Source organism: Larimichthys crocea, chromosome XIV (assembly GCF_000972845.2).
Source record: "Larimichthys crocea isolate SSNF chromosome XIV, L_crocea_2.0, whole genome shotgun sequence".
NCBI classification, from domain to species: Eukaryota; Metazoa; Chordata; class Actinopteri; family Sciaenidae; genus Larimichthys; species Larimichthys crocea.
The window spans coordinates 10,815,653-10,835,386 of NC_040024.1; the positions used below are offsets into that span (position 1 = coordinate 10,815,653).

At 39.3% G+C, this 19,734-nt stretch overlaps 2 protein-coding genes across 2 annotated transcripts; one reads left to right on the forward strand and one right to left on the reverse strand.

The window, feature by feature from the left end:
- Window positions 1-6,759, forward strand: cmasa (cytidine monophosphate N-acetylneuraminic acid synthetase a). Its single transcript, XM_010749090.3, has 8 exons — window positions 1-215; window positions 2,560-2,702; window positions 2,801-2,956; window positions 4,102-4,238; window positions 4,437-4,531; window positions 4,692-4,863; window positions 4,943-5,108; window positions 5,318-6,759. The coding sequence occupies exons 1-8, from the start codon at window positions 1-3 to the stop codon at window positions 5,530-5,532; spliced, it is 1,299 nt and encodes a 432-aa protein (XP_010747392.1). The 3' UTR covers window positions 5,533-6,759.
- A 1,991-nt stretch (window positions 6,760-8,750) lies between these two features.
- LOC104933595 (E3 ubiquitin-protein ligase TRIM39) lies at window positions 8,751-17,232 on the reverse strand. The gene is made up of 15 exons (XM_027287674.1): window positions 17,108-17,232; window positions 13,976-14,117; window positions 13,570-13,867; window positions 12,388-12,602; window positions 12,187-12,291; window positions 11,637-11,732; window positions 11,089-11,322; window positions 10,857-11,004; window positions 10,494-10,541; window positions 10,207-10,233; window positions 10,050-10,114; window positions 9,724-9,834; window positions 9,483-9,601; window positions 9,214-9,310; window positions 8,751-9,084 (listed from the first exon to the last, which is right to left on the reverse strand). The coding sequence occupies exons 2-15, from the start codon at window positions 14,114-14,116 to the stop codon at window positions 8,929-8,931; spliced, it is 1,860 nt and encodes a 619-aa protein (XP_027143475.1). The 5' UTR covers window position 14,117; window positions 17,108-17,232; the 3' UTR covers window positions 8,751-8,928.
- Between the last annotated feature and the right edge of the window lie 2,502 nt (window positions 17,233-19,734).

Here is a 19,734-nt window from a genome sequence, read left to right on the forward strand (position 1 = left end):
ATGGCGTCCAGGAAGAGACGTCTGGTCGGTGATAGCAGCGAGCAGGACGGGCTGCAGCCCTCCTGCAAGAAGCCGGGCAAGAGACACGTCGCTGCCCTGATCCTGGCGAGGGGAGGAAGCAAAGGGATCCCTCTGAAGAACATCAAGATGCTGGCCGGGGTCCCGCTGCTCGGGTGGGTGCTGAGGGCTGCGGTGGACTCCAACATGTTCGACAGGTACCAAACATGAAGAGACCAGCAGAACCTGCAGATTAAAACACTGTGCATGGTGTCACTTTTATTTAAGTTTGCACAAACTGCTGCATGGTTGCACCTTTACCATGTGGATAATGCACACATCATGCATGCTCGGTTTGCATTAGGCAGCCTTGTTGATGATTCATTTAATCATGTGAGACTTTTTTTTTTTTAAGAAAGGAAAAAAGACAAAACTTTTGGCACTTTTTGCTGTTTTTCTCCCTGTTTTGCATCATTGTAGTTGTATATTATTTTTTATCCCATGTATTTTTATTGGGCATTTATAATACAAACTAATACATAATACAAACATATTATCCATACAATAATAAATACATAATACAATAAGGATCACAAATACAATCAACTAAATATAATAAATAAATAATAAATAATAAATAAATAATAATAATATATTAACAATAAATAAATAAATACATATAATAATATAAATAAATAACTAATACATAGATATTTAATATGTTAATAAAATAATATATTACTAATTAAAGAATAACTAAATAAACATAATAAATACAATACAATAATAAATACATAATACAAACTAATTACTTAATTAATGAATTAGTAACAAACTAATTACTTAATTAATTCTGTCATTACAGAACACATACACAGAAACAGCAGAAACAGAACATATCAGGTTGACAGAAACCCACCCCCTCTCCCCCTAGAGAAGACCCGTCTGAGAAATATCACGGGAACTCCGCTACACATTTAAGAGACTTTGGGGTTGGGTTGGTATTAGCAAGGTACTGTAAAAAGGGTCAAAATGTTGGAGTCTGTCTTCTAGAACATTTCTTATTCTTTCCAGGTGGAGTGTATTAATTAATTCTTCTAGCCACATCTTAGGTGTTGGTGTGTTTACACTCTTCCATAACGTAAGAATCATTTTCTTCGCTATTATAAGACCATATGAAATAAAACATTGTTGTGCTTTGTTGAATTTTTTAAAGGCTTCAGACACCCCAAAAATAATAAGTAAGGGTTCTGGCTTTATCAAAAACCCTATAACCTCGGACATTATATTAAAAACACCGGACCAGAAAGAGTAAATTTTGGGGCATAGAGCATAGCTATGAAGATGGGTTACAATAGAAGATTTACATTTATCGCATAGAGGTGATACTTCTGGATATATATTATGTAATTTTTCCTTTGAGAAGTGGAGCATATGTATAATTTTAAATTGAATAAGACAGTGTCTCAAGATTGTAGTTGTATATTTGAAATAATTCTCTCTGTGTCTGTATTTTTCCATGTTTTTATCCCTTTTATCCCGTTTTATTTATGTTTCATACTATTTTTTTTGCACTCCTGCACTTAAATTTCATTAGGACAATAAAGATATTCTATATTTTCATTTGTTTGAGGTTGTGATGAGACATTTTCACCGTGTTCTGACATTTTATAAGCATAATATTTGATCATAAGTCACAGTAAACGGCCGACAGATGGTTGATAGAGGGTTAGGTAATCATGGCCTTAGGTTTTGTGTAGTCAATGTCATTGTTTCCTGCTGTTTTCTCCCACGGTCCAAAGTCGTGCAGGTTAATTGGTGGCTCTAAATTGGTTGTAGCCCCCGGCGATCCTAGAAAGAAAACAGATGGATGGATAATACTGCGCTGGGATATACTTTAATTTCATTTCTTGCAGTATCTTTTGTATCAGTTAACGCACAGACATCCATGATAAGTTACGAGCTAAAACGTTGGCTCCCAATGGGGAAATATTGGCAAGAGAAGTCACCTTTAACTCTAAGTGAGCTCTTGTTCTTGATCCGGTTCTGTTCGGGATTCAACAACTGTCAAGAATAAATAATCTTCTTTATTATAAGAATAAACCTTCCTCTTGTGTGAAGCCGAACATGGTCGACTTTCAGTTTTATGAGGTGTTACGTTGCGTTAAAAAGTTAAAGTAACACTGTTGGGTGATTGCAGCCCTGGTTGGTGTAATTGTAGTTGTAGTTATGTCGTTATTTCTGGGTACTCCTTCTTCAAAGACATGCACTTAACAGGTTAATTGGTGCTCTAAACTGCCTGTAGGTACGAATCCGAGGGTGAGTGGTTGTTTATCTCTATGCACTCTGTAATGAACCATTTGCTTGTCCAGGTTTACATTTAAAATGTCACAGTTTAACCCGAAACTGTCCTCCACTCGTAGTGGTCCTTTTTTTTGTTTTGCCGCTTTGTGGTCCGTAGAAGAAGATAAGAAGAAAACTTTGTAACATTTAGAGGTATTTGATGTGTATAAATGTATGAAAAGAGATAATATTAATGTTAAAGAACCTTTCTTTTCCTAGTATCTGGGTATCGACTGACCATGACGATATTGAGAAGGTGGCAAAAGCTTGGAATGCCAAGGTGCACCGCCGGAGTCCAGAAGTCTCCAAAGACTCTTCTACCTCACTGGAAACCATCCAAGAGTTTGTCAAGCTCAACCCAGGTGTGTGAACCATGCCAGGATTTGCTCATGCGAACTGTAGCGTCACGCAACCGGAGTTTAATTTCAAACCACATCCTTTGTTGACTCTTTTCCCACAGAGGTGGATGTGATATGTAACATTCAGGCCACAGCACCGTGTCTCCACCCATACCATGTGAAGGAGGCCCTGGAGATGATCACGCAGCAGGGCTTCGATTCCGTCTTCTCGGTGGTCAGGAGACACCAGTTTCGCTGGCAGGAGGTCAAGAAAGGATGTAAGTCAACAGATGTTGTGTATACACAATGGCAATTGGCCTTATCAGCAACAACACTGAGTTGGACTACAAGGAGAAGGTCCAACAACTGGCAACTTGGTGTGCCGATAGCAACCAGGCCATCAGTGCCAGGAAGACCACCCCAATCCTCATCAACGGTTAGAGGTTGAGTGAATCTCCAGCTTGTGTCCACATCTCTGATTGGACCCTGAACACTTGAAGCCACTTGAAGCAGTATCCCTTCTTTTTGAGGAAACTCAGAAGGTCCATCTGCCTTCTGAGTTTCTGGTGAACTTCTACCATTGCAGTAAGCTTTATAGTACGGTACAACAGCTGCTCCGTCTCGCCTTTCTTATGGGGTCTTGTTCTACTGATGGGTTCATTAAGTCATATTACAGCTCATTAATAAATAAAGTAGGTAAAAATACAAGAATGAAATGGGATTTAAGTTGCTGACTAGGACCAGTCCAAATGAGGATTAATAAGTGTTTTCATTGTGTCAAATATCCTGTTGCACCAGATCTAATCTTTTAATTGTTGGTTTCACTTTTATGCTTTCATGATCGTCATCCAGAATAGTTTGCATCTATTTAAAACCGTACACTTCCCTCTGTGAGCAGTGCAACAGGTATTTACTCTGTTTGTGTCTGACTTCATGAAAGAGAAACCTGCGTTGTCACTGTCATGAGTATAATCACACACAAATCACTGCTTTGTTACTCAATGCCTCCTGGCACTTCAGGGTAAACATAGCAGACCAGTTAGTTGCAGATTTGTTGCTGTTGTTCTGTTTAAGTAATATGAGAGTTGTAGTAACTACAGTATTTTGGGATTATATCAAGTTTCAGTGTTGAATTGTTTTAGTTTGTACATAAATATAAAGCCTATTTTTTTGTTCCTAAGTCTCTCAAAGTTGCAGCCTAATTTAATTTAATATATAAAGAAATGATTGAATGTGTTCATTTGCTTTCTTGCAAAGAGTCAGATCAGCATTCGGTGTACGCGTTTTACATTTCTGTTTTTTAGTGAAATAACTGAGCAGTTATTGTACGGATAACGATGCAATTTGGATCTGTTTCTGGATGTCTGTAGATGCTGTTTGTTGTAAAATTGACCTTTTTAACTCTTACCATACCTTCATGTAGCTGGTGAGTTTACCAAACCGTTAAATCTGGACCCGGTCAACCGGCCACGGCGTCAGGACTGGGATGGAGAGCTGTGTGAGAACGGCTCTTTTTACTTCACCACTAGAGACCTCATAGTGAATCAGGGACTTCTGCAGGTAACATGTGCTGTATTTCATAATTTGATGTTTCCATTCTGACATATGACACAACATGTGGCCAATGAGTTCATCCATCCATGCAAGGATTTCTTTTTTTGGATTTAGGAAGCTGTAGCTCACCTTCTTTCACAATTTAATTCTGCTTTCATTATTCAGGTTTTGTAATGGTTTATGTTTTTGTATCCACCTCTCCAGGGTGGCAAATTATGCTACTACGAGATGCTGCCAGAGTACAGTGTCGACATAGACGTGGACATCGACTGGCCTGTGGCAGAACAGAGGGTTCTCAGGTGAGATGCATGCGGTTGTGGCGGTTGTTTGCCATCCCGTGCACTCGGCTTGACAGGAGCCACAGGAGTATTACTGTGGTTTCAGATGGGAACAAGTTGTTTTCCCATTGTCGTTGTCCTTCCGTTTTTAAAAAAATCTAATATGTACTTCTTTCCAAAGGTATGGCTACTTTGGTCGGGACATACCAGAGGTGGTCCGCCTGATGTTCTGTAAGGTTTCCGGGTGTTTAACGGAAGGACGGATCTTTCTTTCTTTATCCGGAGAGGAGATGGTGTCTATTAACACCAGAGACACTATGGGCATCCGCATGCTGCAGGAAGAAGAAGTGGAGGTTGGAATTTGAAAAAGGAGCAGTGGTGAGTGAGCTCGTATTGAATGGCCGCACACTACCCTCTGTGTTGCTTCACCAGGTCGTGCTGTTGACCTCCATTGAGGACCCAGTGGCCCAGGCGTTGGCTGACAAACTGGCCAAGAGGACGGGCTGCAAGGTCTTACAAGTGGGAATGGAGCCCATGGATGCTTTGAACCCGATGGTGGAGCAGAGGAAGCTGAATTGGAAGGACGTGGCGTACATGGGTAAAGCAGCTATACCCTTTAAAGTTGTTAGGTGTTGTGTCCCTGAGAAGTCCCCATATAAGATTCAACACTCTACAGGGACGCCAGGATTTATGGGGACCCTGTGTAGTCCTCATACAATAATATACAATTAGTTTATACTAGAAGTTCATGTGAATGGAAAGTTGTGTTGATTCATTCTTTGTCCATCTTCTCTCACTCACTTTCAGGCACTGATAAACCAGATGTCAAATGTCTGAACCTGGCGGGATTAAGCGCAGTACCCGGAGATGCTCCGGTGGTAGCCATTAATGCTGCCAAGTACACCTGCCACAGTATCGGTGGGAAGGGAGCAATGAGGGAGTTTGCCGAACACATTCTCCTGCAAAAACAAAAAGCCAAGTCGCAGATTAGCCAGGACCGCATCGACCGCAGCAGCTTCTAATTTTAAATCTACATGGAAAGGTTGTAGAGATTTGCGCTGTTGGGCGCACAAATGATGGAAGTAAGGCACATGTACGTTAAAAATCAAATTTTAGTCAATTTTATGAGGTCTAAGAAAAAGCTACTTTTCCTGTCAAATACATTTCTTATGCATGTTTTTATGTAATTTTAATAAAAGAATGAATTTAAGTAATACACTGAAGACTACAACAGAATCAGAAGTTAACAAACTGTGATTCATTGTTGCAATTAGCTGGTCAGTCACCACTACTCTACCAAAACCCAAAGAGGACTAACACAAGACAACCACTAAATGTTAGTATGGAATGACTATTGATGCAGTTAAAAGGTGCAAAACAGGATTTTCCAATAACTGAAGTTAGTAAAGGTACAAATTTTATTTTTTTAAATGACACCAAATAATTCCCAGATCTCCAAAATAAAACCTGTTATTGTCATTATATCTGAATTATAAGATACAACTCTTTAAAAATTAAAAAATGTATTTCACAAATAAGATGAGGCATTTTAAAACCAAAGCAAGCGTCTTCTGTTCTCTTGGTAAGATAAATGTCACATCTTGGCAGAACTGTCACCTTGTGTTCACCCCCTTGTTTTTATTTCTCGTGTGCTCTTTGGGAAATGCTTTTCTACTAAGAGTTTTATGAAGCCAGCAGCCAGTCACCTAGTCTGGTCTGAGTCTACCGAGGGTACCAAAATCCACCTACAGCAGTCAAAGTTCACCACATACCGCTTCATGGCTAACTTCCAAACAATAGAGGGGTATCGATCTTTTCATCTAATTCTTGGTTTAAAAGCAAATAAGAGCATATTTCTGTAACCCGTGGTCATATGTCCATAATGCACCTGAAGGCAACGTCAGGCCAACGTTGTGTCTTCGTGCTTTTCGCTGCACGGTAACTTCACAGGTCTGAATGGAAGATTAGTTAAGAGATTTGAAGGTTGCCCGTTAGACCAGTTTATTGTTATGGAGCTGGTTTTCAGGTCAACAGTGGGGGCGGTTTCTATGGTGCAGGTCCTGCATTTACAGTAATATTCAATATAAAATATGCTTAATTTAATTCAGCTTAATAGTTAGTATTTGTCACATTAATGATTGTTGCATAATTGCAGTGTTTGTGTCATTCAATCTTTTTATTTGATTATTGTGTATCACAAGAGATTCTGACGTGTGAATAAGTTTCAATGAAGCCGAAGATGATTTAAAGTTTTGTGTCTTTGTGTTTTTAATATGCAGCAGAAGCAAAGCATGAACACAATACACCAAACTGACCCAATACTGAGTCCAATATCACTGTGGTCAATGCGAATGTGTGTTCTGATTACATTACTTATGATCAAAAACTAGTGAGTCGACAACTTTTCTAACAGCCAAACATCAGAGTCCAGCAGCAGTCAGTCCAGCTCGGCGTCTGTCTTTCAGCCTTTTATTTCACCAACCACTAAAAGTCAGTCCCAGATTTACTCTTGTCCAGTGGCTTCTTTTCTCTTCTGAGCTTCCTCCCTCAACGTCCTCTTCGGTCTCTTCTCCTCTGTCATTATGTCCATAGAGGCTGCTAAGCCTGGTTACATTGCCCACTTGCCCACCTCTGGTTCTCCCCTGCTTGGCCTGCAAACCTCGTCGTCTTCCCGGTGGTTCTAAGCGCCTGAGACACAATTTAGCTGATTACAAGTCAGTGTTGCATCAAAATGATGCTGAAAAATGTACGCAATGTTGTTTTAAGTACAGAGAAACCTCTGAATGAATTTGATATTTCCATGAGGATAAACACATCGCTTCCCTCTTTGTATGTTTACAAAGATACCCAGCATTCATACAATCATTTACAGATGAAGTAATAGTAAGTGTTTTATGGCAACTATAAAGCGTAGTAATAGTTATTGAAGAACGGTGAACCAGCTAGTTCCAGATTCACTGTGCGCCACTTGGTTGTTGGTAATTTCTTTGATTACTTACAAATTTGACTGCAGCACTAAAGTTTAAAATAAGTAAGTAAAATATTCACAGCCTTGGTATCGACAGGGACTTAGCAACAAATAGCAAACATAAAACAGGTTCATTCTAGTCCTGAGGCTGTACACTTGGCACAGGTACACATGTTTATCCCCTGAGAAAAAATCAGACTCTCCCAAGTATGATAGATGCTGATATACAGCAGTGTAGTCTTCATAAGATAGAAGATTGACTGAATCCTAACAGACCAGTTCAAGAGCCAGAGATATTTTTTAATTAAACACTTAAAAGATTTTCATTGTATGTAGGACTTTTCTTGTAATGGAGTCTTTTCACAGCGTGGCATTAGTACTTTTACTTAAGTACATGATGTGAATACTTCCTCCATCCTCGCAAAATCCTGTGTAAGTAAAAGTCTTGATGTATTATCAGCTAAGAACGCAGGTGAAACTACTGCTACAACAGAAACGCAGCCCCTGTGGGGTATATATTACATTACTAGACTGTTGTAGCTGTTTATATGCAGTGGTTCTCAACCTGGGGCTTGTGCCTCCCTTAAAGGGTCACAAGATTAACCTTAGGGGTCAGGACATGAATGAGGCAGTTGAGACGAACAAAGAAAGTCCTTCTTCTTTGAGGTTATTTAAATTAAACCACGTGAGAAGTTTAGAGGGGAAATCTTTTTGATGCAGCTTGTAGACACCTGAAACACGACAACCTGAAAATTAATTAGTAACTATAGATTTTAGATAAACATAGTGGAGGTAAAACTACAATATTTCCCTCTGTAGTGGAGTAGAGTGCATGTATAAAGTAGCAGAATCCAGTAAAGTACAAGTACCTCAAAAAGTTAATTATTCATTGTATGTTACCTTTCACCACTGCAAATGAGAGCTTTATGGGCACCTATAAGTTATAACAAATATAATTTAATTGCCTTCCTGCTGAATATCTCAATGCAAACACAAACGTTGTGTGTTGAGGATCAGCTGACTCATTTCACAAACTTCCTCGTGTCTCCCCACAGCTGGAACAAATCTTCCCCCTGGTGTTCAAACTACTGAACCACAACTGAGAGCTGTGTAAAAAAAAAAAGTAACAAAAGTCCATGAAACTGCTTCTCAGAAATAATAAATTAAATTATTCATTTTTCTTAACTAACCTGCTTAAGCATGACGGGCTGCTGCTACTGTGTCTACTTTTGTACGATACCCCTGTACACATTTATACAGATGATACAGATGTCCAGATGTGATTGTTTTATTAGATGATTCACAGTCAAAGAACAACTTCTACCACAAGAAAGACAACAATACTACAATATTGATAGAAAAATATGACCAAGAATTCTTTTGACAGGACAAACCAAGTGCATAAGTCAGTATAACAGAGGGAACGAGAAATAACTTTAAAGGTGTTTGGTCACTCTGGCATCATATTTACTGGCGAGATTGTCAGCGGCCCCTCATTCTTTCCAGATTTATTCGTGCAGGGACTGAAGAAGGGATAGATGCATTCATTGAAAGTGTCATTGAAAGTGTAGATGTGGATTTTAGCGTCAACGTTGAAGAAAGACACCTGTGAAACCACGAGGACACAGTGTTATTTGATAAACAGCACGGAAATGTCCACATCAAGTTGACACAGATTTTTGAATATTTGTCATATTCTGTTGAAGATGTGTGAAATGTGTTGATTATACTGCACCTGTCCTTTCTCAAAGTCCACAAATATCCCAATCTTGTGTGGACGGAGGTTCAGATGGACGTCTATGGAGGGTTCAGTGCGAAAGGCGTACTTGTTCCTAAGGAGTAGAACAAGGGGGGATACTTAGTTATGACAAAGGAAAAGAACCACACACCAACGACTATTTCACTGATTTTGGTGAAAGTGGATCATATTTAACTGGGCTCAGCAGCCTCTATGGAGAGATGCATTTTACTCAAATTATCTCCCATTTTGGATAATGAACTCACTTGTCTCTTAGACTAAGGAACCAGTATCCGTTGCTTGGAGTGACTTCAATCTTCCCCTTCCTGTTGATTGATTGTCTGGCCACCCCCAGGTCCCAGTCCGTCTTACCACCAACCTCCACCTGTTCACAAGACATATTTATACAATCAAACACTGAAACATACCAAAGAATGGAATGCATTTACATGAATTTAAATATTTGCTATTTTCTGTGTCAAATACTCAAAGGAGAGAGCCTCTTACCTCCCAGTAGTGTCTCCCAGAGGAGATGGCCTCTCTCCCGAGGACACAGACCACTCTGTCAAACCTCTCTGGATTGTCTGGAACCATTTGGTGTCGATCTCCACACCTCACCTGCAGACACACAGACAGTTTATCAAGTTTATCAATACAAATTTCATTTTTAACAAACTGTGTGGACCAAAAAACACTGATATTCTAAGATACTCTTACACAAATTGCTTTGAAAACAGGATTATTAATACTTTGTATTGCTTTAAGAACAAAGCCCACAAATGCACTGACCAATCCATTATTCTATGATCTAATAATTAATAAAGGTGTCTCACGCTCTTCATGTCCTCAGACATAATCAGCCTGGGATGAGCAGTGTTGCAGTCCAGCGTCACATCCACTGTGTTTAAAGAAAGAAGAATTTTATATATCGTTATATTCTGTATACATGTCTGAAAATTCATTTTGTGAACCTGTGTGAATGTAACAGACCTGCATACTCCTGTACCCTCTTCACCCCTGCAGAAAAAACAATTTAAAATGTTAAATGAGACATATTGTTGTAAAAACCCACCAATGGACAGGATAAAATTATATTACTGGACGACAATGCGCACTAGAGTACTGAGTTTAAGCCTTAAACTTAAACTTTAAGGCAAGATTGATAAAGTGACTTGTATTTGGAGAATTTAAGGTAGATGATGGATATTCACTTATTTTTGTACAGTATAGACCTTTATGAATGGCCTGTTTAAGGTGGAGTAGGACCGGACACTCACTTGGCTGTGTTTGGACTGGACTGGGTTCCTGTACTGGAGCAGGAAAACCTGGAGAGGGACAAGAGACTATAAGTTGAACACCAGTTTAATTTCAAAGTGAAACTCAAGCTACTGAATGGTTTTAAAGAAAATTCAGAAGTTTTGTGTAAGTTGAAAAAGTCATAAAATACCACCAGAGGGCACAGTTTCAGTACTTTGTTGAAGATCTACCTACTGGCTAAAGATTCTCTTTATTGATACAAAAAATCAGGAATATCTTAGTTTAGATTATAAAACTGCTCTCTCAAGTAAAACGTTCTTTGGTCTACCAAACATGTTATTTTTTAAATCTCTGACAAGCCTCCTGTTTTGCATTTCACTGACCTGTTTCTGCAATATTCTTCAGTGTTTCCTGGAACCTCTCCACCTGAGCTGCAAGCGACCTGTAGATGGTTCCTGTTCCCAGGTCAGAGTTCACTGACACCCCAGACCAGTCTTTGGTAGGTGGAAGACTCAAGGGGATTGGGAAAGACTGGAAAGAAGGTGAAAAATTAATAACAAAAATTGCCATATGACCCAGAATTCAGCAATTGAGGCTCATTAGACTCTTGCAAACCTTGACACAGTGTATATGGTCATCTGATTGTACGAGCTCAGCGATGGTGCTCTCTCTCCTCCGCAGTTCTTCAACCTCCAGCTCCAGCTGTCGTATCATGGCATCAGCCTGTTGCTCAGCCGCCCTCCGGCTCCTGTCCATTACCTCCATCAGCTCTGCTTGAGAACGCTCAATGGCAGATGCCAGCTCAGAAAAAAGGCAAACGCTGCTCGCTGTCTCTCGCTCCACCGCCAGCTGGGGAATTTAGAAGTCTGGGATGTAAAACTTCTCAAGACACCTTTGAAAAGTCATTAAATTAGAAAATATACACTTGAAATTTGAAAATAGACTTGAAGATGTAGGTTACCCCTAAGTCGAACAGAAATATGAAAAACTGAATATGCCTAAAAGTAGAGAAGTATGAAAACCTAAAAATATGTCAAACCTGTGACAAAAGACAAAAAGTTGGCATAAATATTTGGTAAATACCAAAAAATAGCAAGGATGGTGACATCAAGCTGATAGAGGGATGATTTTTTTTTCTGTAGTGTTAAGGGTGTTGGCCCTACCTCCAGTTGAGTCACTGACATCTTGATCTCCTCCATCTTCCTGATTCTCTGTCTGATCATCTCCTGGATCTCCTGCCCTGACAGAGTTAGTTGGGCCTGAACACACACAAACATAGATATAATTTTGAATAGGACTATCTATGTATTTTTAAGCTGCACAATGAACTCAAAAGTAAGAATATTTATACTCAACCAACCAACCGTTTTACTGTAATACCACACCAAATTTGCTGGTAAGGGTCATATTGTGGTACCCAGCCCAAGGACCAACTGAAACTGTAATTTACAGAGATATCCTTACACCGTTAATTTGATTACAGATTTTTGGCAAGTTGGCCAAGTTTGTATGTTTCATGATTGGCTGGTTTACAATCATAGAACATACAATTTGTAGGACATTTATTTCTTACATACTAGAGGCAAAAGTTCACACTACGTCAAAGTAGTATAAGTAGTAGTATCACCTGCTTTGTTTTCCTTCCTCTTACATCCATTGTTCTCAAAACAGAAATGTTGTTTGAGTGACTTGCTTCAGACATCGTTTCCCTACCTTGGTTTCAATCCATGCATCTTCGATTGTCACTGTATTGTGACCCTGATGATCCACAGTCACACATTCAGGACAGATACACTCTCGGTCCGTCAAACAGTAAATCTGAAATCAGCCAGGGAGAGTGTTCCAGCGTCAAACCTTTATCTGCCATTAAAATATAAATAAAATTGGTTTACAATGCAGGTAAAAGTATTGTACCATTATTCCTCTGTGGTGGATCTCACAGAGAGGAAGACTGTGGCTACTTGCAGCCCCACTCACGGTGAACCTTCTCCTGCCGCTGGAGCGGGTGTAAGGAGGAGGTGGCGGAAGAGGTGCAGAGTTTTGGTTCAGGGCAGCAATCGGACTGTGGTTTGGTACCGAAGAAGCCAGTGAGGTCGTGACTGGTGAACATGACATTGGGGCGAACTCACCTTCCAAAGTAGAAGATACAGGAAATGAGAGAAAAATCAACAAAGCTAAAAAAGAACCCTGACAAACCATATCAAACAATTTGGGGATCTCCACTGTAGAGCAACCAGCAACTACATTTAATTTGTCCAATACTTTGGTTGATGTTAAAACACTTGCAGAACTAATGACATTCCCAGCAGCCTTACCTGCGTCAGCTGCTTGCTTGGCTCTTGAGTACAAGACTACTTGTCTTGGTTAAGATTGCTGCTGTGCAACATAGCTCTGACAGGGCTGTCATTTTTCATCTGCAGAATGTGCAACCGAACTGTACAGACTGGCTCTGCCACTTGTGTAAGATGAATGAATATAGATTTTTGAAGTGGGATAGCACTTTTACACTCAAGTTGTCAATGTTATTGTGCATACATTAATTTGGTAGATTGAGATCAGAGGATAGGGCCATCTCATTCCTTGACACAGAAAGGTACATAACATAGAAGCCTCTACAAAGTCAGATAATAATGTCCAACCATTGAGGGTAGACATAATCCCTTGTTTGTAGACTAATGACTGTTTAGGCAGCACTTGTAACACTGTCCTGAGGGCATATATAAAAGCTTCATCTGATCTGAGGCGGTGGCGAAAAATCTGCCATTCTTATTAGCCAAGCTCCAATGAAACTTTCAGCAGAAGACATCTTAGGCTCCTGTGAACTTTTCTCCACTGACTGAACTGACCATTGATGAAAAATATTCTCCACATGTTGAGGTCTAGTCTAAAAAGGTAGTATTTCAGTCTTTGGTTAAAATTTGCGCTACGTCTGGATAGAAACCTGAGAGTCCTGAGGGGGTCCATCATTCCCCAACAAAGTTTCCCCACAACCCAACAACACACCGAAGAAGTACAAGAGTTGAAGCTTCACTGTTTAAACATATCTTGTTGACAGCATTGGTCCCAAGACCAATGTAAGATTTATTCATAATTCACCTTTCTTAACTTGAGCCTCACAGGTCAGCGTCACTGCTGCTTTTGGCAGAGATCGAGGCAGCCTCTTCTTCAATTCATCGAATACATTATCTGGTATGCCTCTATGTCCTCCCCCTCCTACTCCTCCTCCTCCTCCACCTCCTCCTCCTCCACCTCCTCTTCCCTCTCTCTTATCCCTCCCCACTACGTCCCCTCCCTTCATGGATCTGAACTGCTCAGTGATCTCTCGCAATGTCCTGTTGATCTGGAGGTCTGGTCGCTTCTGGAAGGTCTTGTTGCACAGAGGACACTGGCAAACCTGAGAGAGGAAGGGGAAAAAAGGACCCAAAGGTAAAAATAAATATGGAGGATAGACGTAAAGATGGAATGAACACAATCTGCATGATACTGGGTTTCTCCAACAGACCTTAGATCCATCCCAGTATCTGCTGATGCAGCTCATGCAGAAGCTGTGGCCGCACGGCGTGGACGAAGGGTTGGTGAACACATCGAGGCAGATCGAGCACAGGAACTGCTCGTCAGACAGGAAGCTACCATATAAAGACATCCTGTGGACAGCAAAAGAGAGGAATTAATACCTGCTATATCTTGAAACAGCAAAAACAACAGGTTGTAGTATTTCTTTTAAAACGTCCATTGGAAGAAACACCCTAACCGTTATTGCAACTGATTGCATTAAAGACAAATCTTAACATTTATTTTCCTCCCAATTTAGATGTTCCCAATGTTTAACACTTCTTCTGACTGTTTCCCAAGTTTTACCAGCAGAGTGTTCAATATGTGCAGAGGTTCATGCCTTTTCACCCATATCCAGCTACCCACCTTTGTGTTCAAGCTTTAAACTGCTATAAAAACCTTTTCTTGACCACTGCCGTTCTTCATCAAACTTAAACTTGGGTAGCTATCTATATTGTTCTTTTGTGTTCTGAGCTGCCTTGACTTGGTTAAATTTCTGACAACTAAAACTACTTGGGGATGGTTAGGAAAGAAAACCAGTCTTGACTTCGCTTTGGCTGCCAACAACATTCCTAAACAGCCAGATTCTCATTTATTTTCGTGTAGGTATACAAGGTGCCCCAAGGGATGAATCCTCCTTACTTTTTACTTTACCCCACCAAGCTTTTTTCATCAACATGTTCAGGCTAAAATATCCACTTATGCATAAGAGTCTAATAGGCAGAGATGCAGGCATTGAGAAGAATAGAAAAATCTACACTGATTTTACTAGTTGTGCCAAAGCTGAGGGATCCTGATGGCAACGCATATATACTATATATACAGACCTTTTTCATTTTAATTTCTCCATGACCTTGATTTTAGCATCAACCTTGGTATAATCTTTACACTTTTTTGTCATGCACCATTGTTAAAGTTTTAAACATAGACAATGTCCGTGTGACCTGACAGTTACGTAAGTAGTAAAGAAAAAATGTAATGGATTTTTTGTTTATTCTAGTGTTGGCAACTGTGAAAGGGAGAACGTGGAGAACAGTAGAGTGATGGCAGTCAAAAATAACACAGGGAAAGCTGATGTTATGAGAGATAAGTGAACACATTATATAACACAAACACATAACCCCTATCACCATCAATCAGATCAGGGTGGTCAAAAAACTTTTGGAATGAAGTGAGGCAGGATTCTGTCCTGCTTTATCACTAACACAACATACAAACACTCAAGACAGACTTTTTTTATGTTCTGGTGACTCATTCTTTTGTCTTTTTAACTTATTCTGATGTTGAATCGTCACATTTTAAAAATGTTTCAATGTTTCAGTGATAATAAAGTCAAATTTTAGCAGTAGTGTCTTCTGCGCCATTATCTGAACTACACTTTCTACGTCTGCTTATTCTACTTGAGTGTGACGAGGAGCTGGAAACTATTCCAGCATCATGGTTTAGGTGACATGCAGCTTACATAAGCTGTCTATGACAGAGCTAATACATACAACACATATATTTTGAAACTATATTATTTTGAAACTGTGGGAGAAAAATGCAAGAAAAACGACAAGTCATAGGTAGATTAAATACGTCCTTTTGCTTATCTGGAATTATTTCAAGTAAATATTTCAGGTAAAAATGGAAATTTGACTTGATTTAAATTGCGTTCCCAAAAACAAGGTTCAAAGTTGATGTAGCCAAGCTAAATATGCTTTTTCTATTCAATTTTCCTCCTCCTTTGGCATCCTAGCCAAAACCTGCACTGTGTCTCAATTTACATATACTTTCATACCTACTAGTTGTTATTTAAGTAAGTACATGAGTGTGTCCACACTGTCGGTTATGGCAAAGCAGTGTACCATAAGGATGTTACAATTATAACAGCCAAAAGACTGGATCACTGGATCACACATTGATTGAGTTGCCCTTTAATTTCAATGAGGCAAATATATAACGGCAAATAAATGGCCCCCAATTAAACATACATAGGTACACACTCCTTCTTTTGACACCAACACAAAATCGTTTCTTCACCCAAATCAAGCGCAGAGATCGTGTGAAATTGGATTGTACAAAATTTGACAAAAATGGTCCGCAGATGTCGTTATATAGCTATTTTGATATCATGCAAACATCATGCAAATGACACAAACTCACCTCAGACATGTTTGTTAGAGGCCCTAGAAAAACAAATGTAGAAGTTGTGCAATCAAAACTAATCTGTAATCTAAACTATGTGGTCCTTTCCCAAAACAACCCTCCTTACTCGCCTTAAATACTTCCGCAACATTGCAACATTGAAGCAAACTGCAAAATAATAATAGAGCCAAGAATAGCTCTATAAAAGACACGCCTGTAAACTTAGTATAATAAACAACTACATAAAGACAGCGGTAAACTAAAGAGGCTGCCAGAAAAGTGCTTCAAGTAGTCATGCAAATCATGTTGAACAACTGTGGAGCCTTTTACCAGTAAAGATTAAAATAAAACTACACTTTCTTGCTAGCTCCTTCTAGATAGATTTGGAAACTTCAAAAACTTCAATTTAGGGCTGAAATGATTGGTTGATTAGTCGAATGAGAGAAAAAGAACGGCATATTTTCAGTTGTTTTTCGAATATTGTCTGGTTTTTGACAATTTCCTCAGTTTTATATTAGTGCCAATTAAAAATCTTTATTTTTTTTTTACTGTTCGTCTGACAAAACAAGAGATTAGAATAATTGTTGCATGTCTACTTCAGTTAACAATTGATTACTTTTAACATTTAAGCCCCACGTGGTAGAAGATTACTCCCTTTTCAGCAACACGTACTCTAAATGGTTTCTGCACTTGTCCCCTGCAAAGAAATGTTTTCTTGAGGTACTTCAGATAAGCATTAAACATTGAAAAACAGAGAGTAAAGGTTGATACCTTTCCTGTTGGTGGGTCTGATTTTAAAATATATCCGTAAAGCTTTTCTCTGTATGTTGTTTCTTGATCCTAAGAGGTCGTATCGTGATCGCGGACGCTCGGACTTAGGCTCAGCGTCTTCTCCGCCTGTGAAATATAAAGGTGTGTTTTACAGGAAAAGGAAAATCACAACACGCCCACTTACCTGTCTGCCTGTTGCAGGTAAATGTGGCAGGACTGGTTAAGGTGGGAGTGTGATACACACAAACACACAAACACCAAGTAGGTCAAAAGGCCACAGTCTTTAGGTTCAACCTTCCTTGTTCTGGGTTTCCTGTAAGCATAGGAACAAATCAACCATTAGCAATGATGAAGTGCATCTACAAAATGAGTTTTGAGGGTATATTGCAATGTATATCTTATTTTTTCAAATCTAATTGACCTTTCAGCTCAATGTTTTGGTTTACTCACCTGCTTTCATTGAAAAAAGCTCTAATAAACCTATTGTACACAACCTGCCCAGCACCAAACGATGTAAGTAGAAATGATTGTCTCGCTGGTTGTAACATAGTGCAGCATTTTCCCTCAGGAGTTGGTGGAGTATTAGCAAAATGATTAGTGGACTTGCAAATCAATAAACAACTCTTGGCAGAGATAATAGGTCAGTATTGTGGTTAGAGTTTGGCGCAATCTGGCAGGATCTGGCACTGCGTTGGTACGTGCAAGGGCACATTCCTGGTGAATTACCTGTTTATACTGTTTACTTCACGACTGAAGTGATTAAAGATAAGAGTTAAGTTAGTAAGCTAGTTTTTCACATTTTTCTAACTGAACAAAATCCAGTTGGCTCATGGATGATTTGGTAACTAGTTTGATAGTTAGCAAGATACCACATGTAAATAAGAGAAGACTTTTTAGTGGTTGGAAGGTGTATTCGAGTCAAATATCTCCTTTAAAGAAGTCTTTACACTATATTCACAATAACGAATTTCAGGAGCATTGACTCACCTGAAAGTGCCATACACAAGAACGTATCAACAACAGATATTCATATCATATCCTCAATCTGAACACTAGAATAAAGATTTTCTGCATGTCAAAGAAAGAAGAAACAATCCCTGCTTCACCTCACAGCTCTAAATTTCTGTCTTCATGTTGCCACAACAGGAAATTTAATATCTTTAATAACAGTATCTTCGTCGCAGTCTGAACACTGTGTGCAGCTCTACGTGCACGAAGCTCAATGACGGAGAAATTAGCTCCTCTTATCGTTTGTGATCGATAAAGAGCTGTGGGAACTGTGTGTGCTGTTACCTGAATGTGCCTTTGTGTGATTGAACTCTGAGTTGAAAGGGTGAGTTTCTTTGTTTACTTTCTCCATGTGTGTGCATGGTCGAATCAGTGGCATCTTACATTTTTCATGTTTGTCATTCCTCTTGGCTAATGATGTGCTGTCTCCAGAGAGAGATAAGCGGACACTCAGGCAGTAAACCCAAACAGGATGCCGGGCTTTGTTACACAACAACTTCCTTTATTGTGCTGATGATTCACCATCTCAGTAGTTATAACCTGCGGCAGGTTTTTCTGGGTAATTATGACAAAAATAACTCCCAAGAAAAGTAACTAGTTTAAAGGTTGTTTTGTTTATTTAGTCCTGTAGCTACCAAAAGTTTCAGCATCTCTTTCATTTGAAATTCACAAATCTGGGGACATATTGTTTTAACTAGATGTCAATGATTTTGGTCTATTTTTTGGTGTGTGACAACAAAAAGTATCACCTATAGTGTCTGCATGTCAAAAATTGTAACATAGTTACACTCTGTTTGTCTTAATTGGTTCCATGTCATTACTAATTCTCCTGTCATTTCAGATCCCACCTTTCTTCCTGTCATTTCCTTCACCTGGTTTTCCCCGCCCATCTCCTCACCTGCAGTCCATTTGCTCATTAGCCCCTCAGTTTATATATACTAGTCCTGCCAGATTGTCAAGCTCTCCAGTAATTAAATTTTCTGACCCTGTTTTGCCTGTCTTGGACTTCGGATACCTCCCTGCTCCTTTGTCGGATTTGTTTGCCTGTTTGATCTCCTGGTTTTGACCCTGCCTGTTCCTTGGACTGAGTAAACTGATCTCTCCTTAAACTTGTCTGTCTCAGAGTCGTGCTTTTGGGTTCTCCTTGCCAGTTCCAGCAAACGAAATGTCATCAAACATGTCTCAATTCACATTCTTTCCATTCTTTCTTGATTGATTTACAGTTGTGTGATCAACATGTAATCATGTTACATCAGACAGCAGTAAATCATATTCATAGAAGAAAGATACAGCAATCTAGTCCAGTGTTAATATACTGTGTTTATATTGTGTATATAATATTTGGTTGTTGTTACTAAATGAACATGTATGCAGCATATTAAGACACTTATATGTTTTTGCAAATTAATTACAGTCTATGTCTGTCAGTTAAATTTAGTTGACTAAATTATGCAATAGTACAAGTATGTGCTTGAGTATATGTACTATGCACCTCGTAATACAGGTGTGTTTTAATCTTCTTAGGACTAGACTATCTACTGATCAGCAGTACCGGCAGTGCGTTTCCACTTGTACATTCCGCACTGCTTCAGCCAGGTAATAACTACACCTGTACTTACATTTCAGGTATTTGATTGACATACATTGGCTGATGCCTGAAAAAGACCAAACCTGTTGGGGTTTTTTTTTCTTCCAGTCGCTGTAATGACATCATGATGTTACAGAATGGCACGAGGATAAGGTACATGAAGTTCTGTCAACTTGTTGTGTTGGGAAACATAATCATTTTCCTGGTATAGGACC

Coding starts and splice junctions, on each gene's coding strand:
- LOC104933595 (XM_027287674.1), bottom strand. CDS start 14,116: ATGTCTTTATATGGTAGCTTCCTGTCTGACGAGCAGTTCCTGTGCTCG. Junction 13,868..13,975: donor GATACTGGGATGGATCTAAG/GTCTGTTGGAGA, acceptor TTCCTCTCTCAG/GTTTGCCAGTGTCCTCTGTG. Junction 10,234..10,493: donor TCCAGTCCAAACACAGCCAA/GTGAGTGTCCGG, acceptor TTTTTTCTGCAG/GGGTGAAGAGGGTACAGGAG.
- cmasa (XM_010749090.3), top strand. CDS start 1: ATGGCGTCCAGGAAGAGACGTCTGGTCGGTGATAGCAGCGAGCAGGAC. Junction 2,703..2,800: donor GTTTGTCAAGCTCAACCCAG/GTGTGTGAACCA, acceptor CTTTTCCCACAG/AGGTGGATGTGATATGTAAC. Junction 4,864..4,942: donor TGCAGGAAGAAGAAGTGGAG/GTTGGAATTTGA, acceptor TTGCTTCACCAG/GTCGTGCTGTTGACCTCCAT.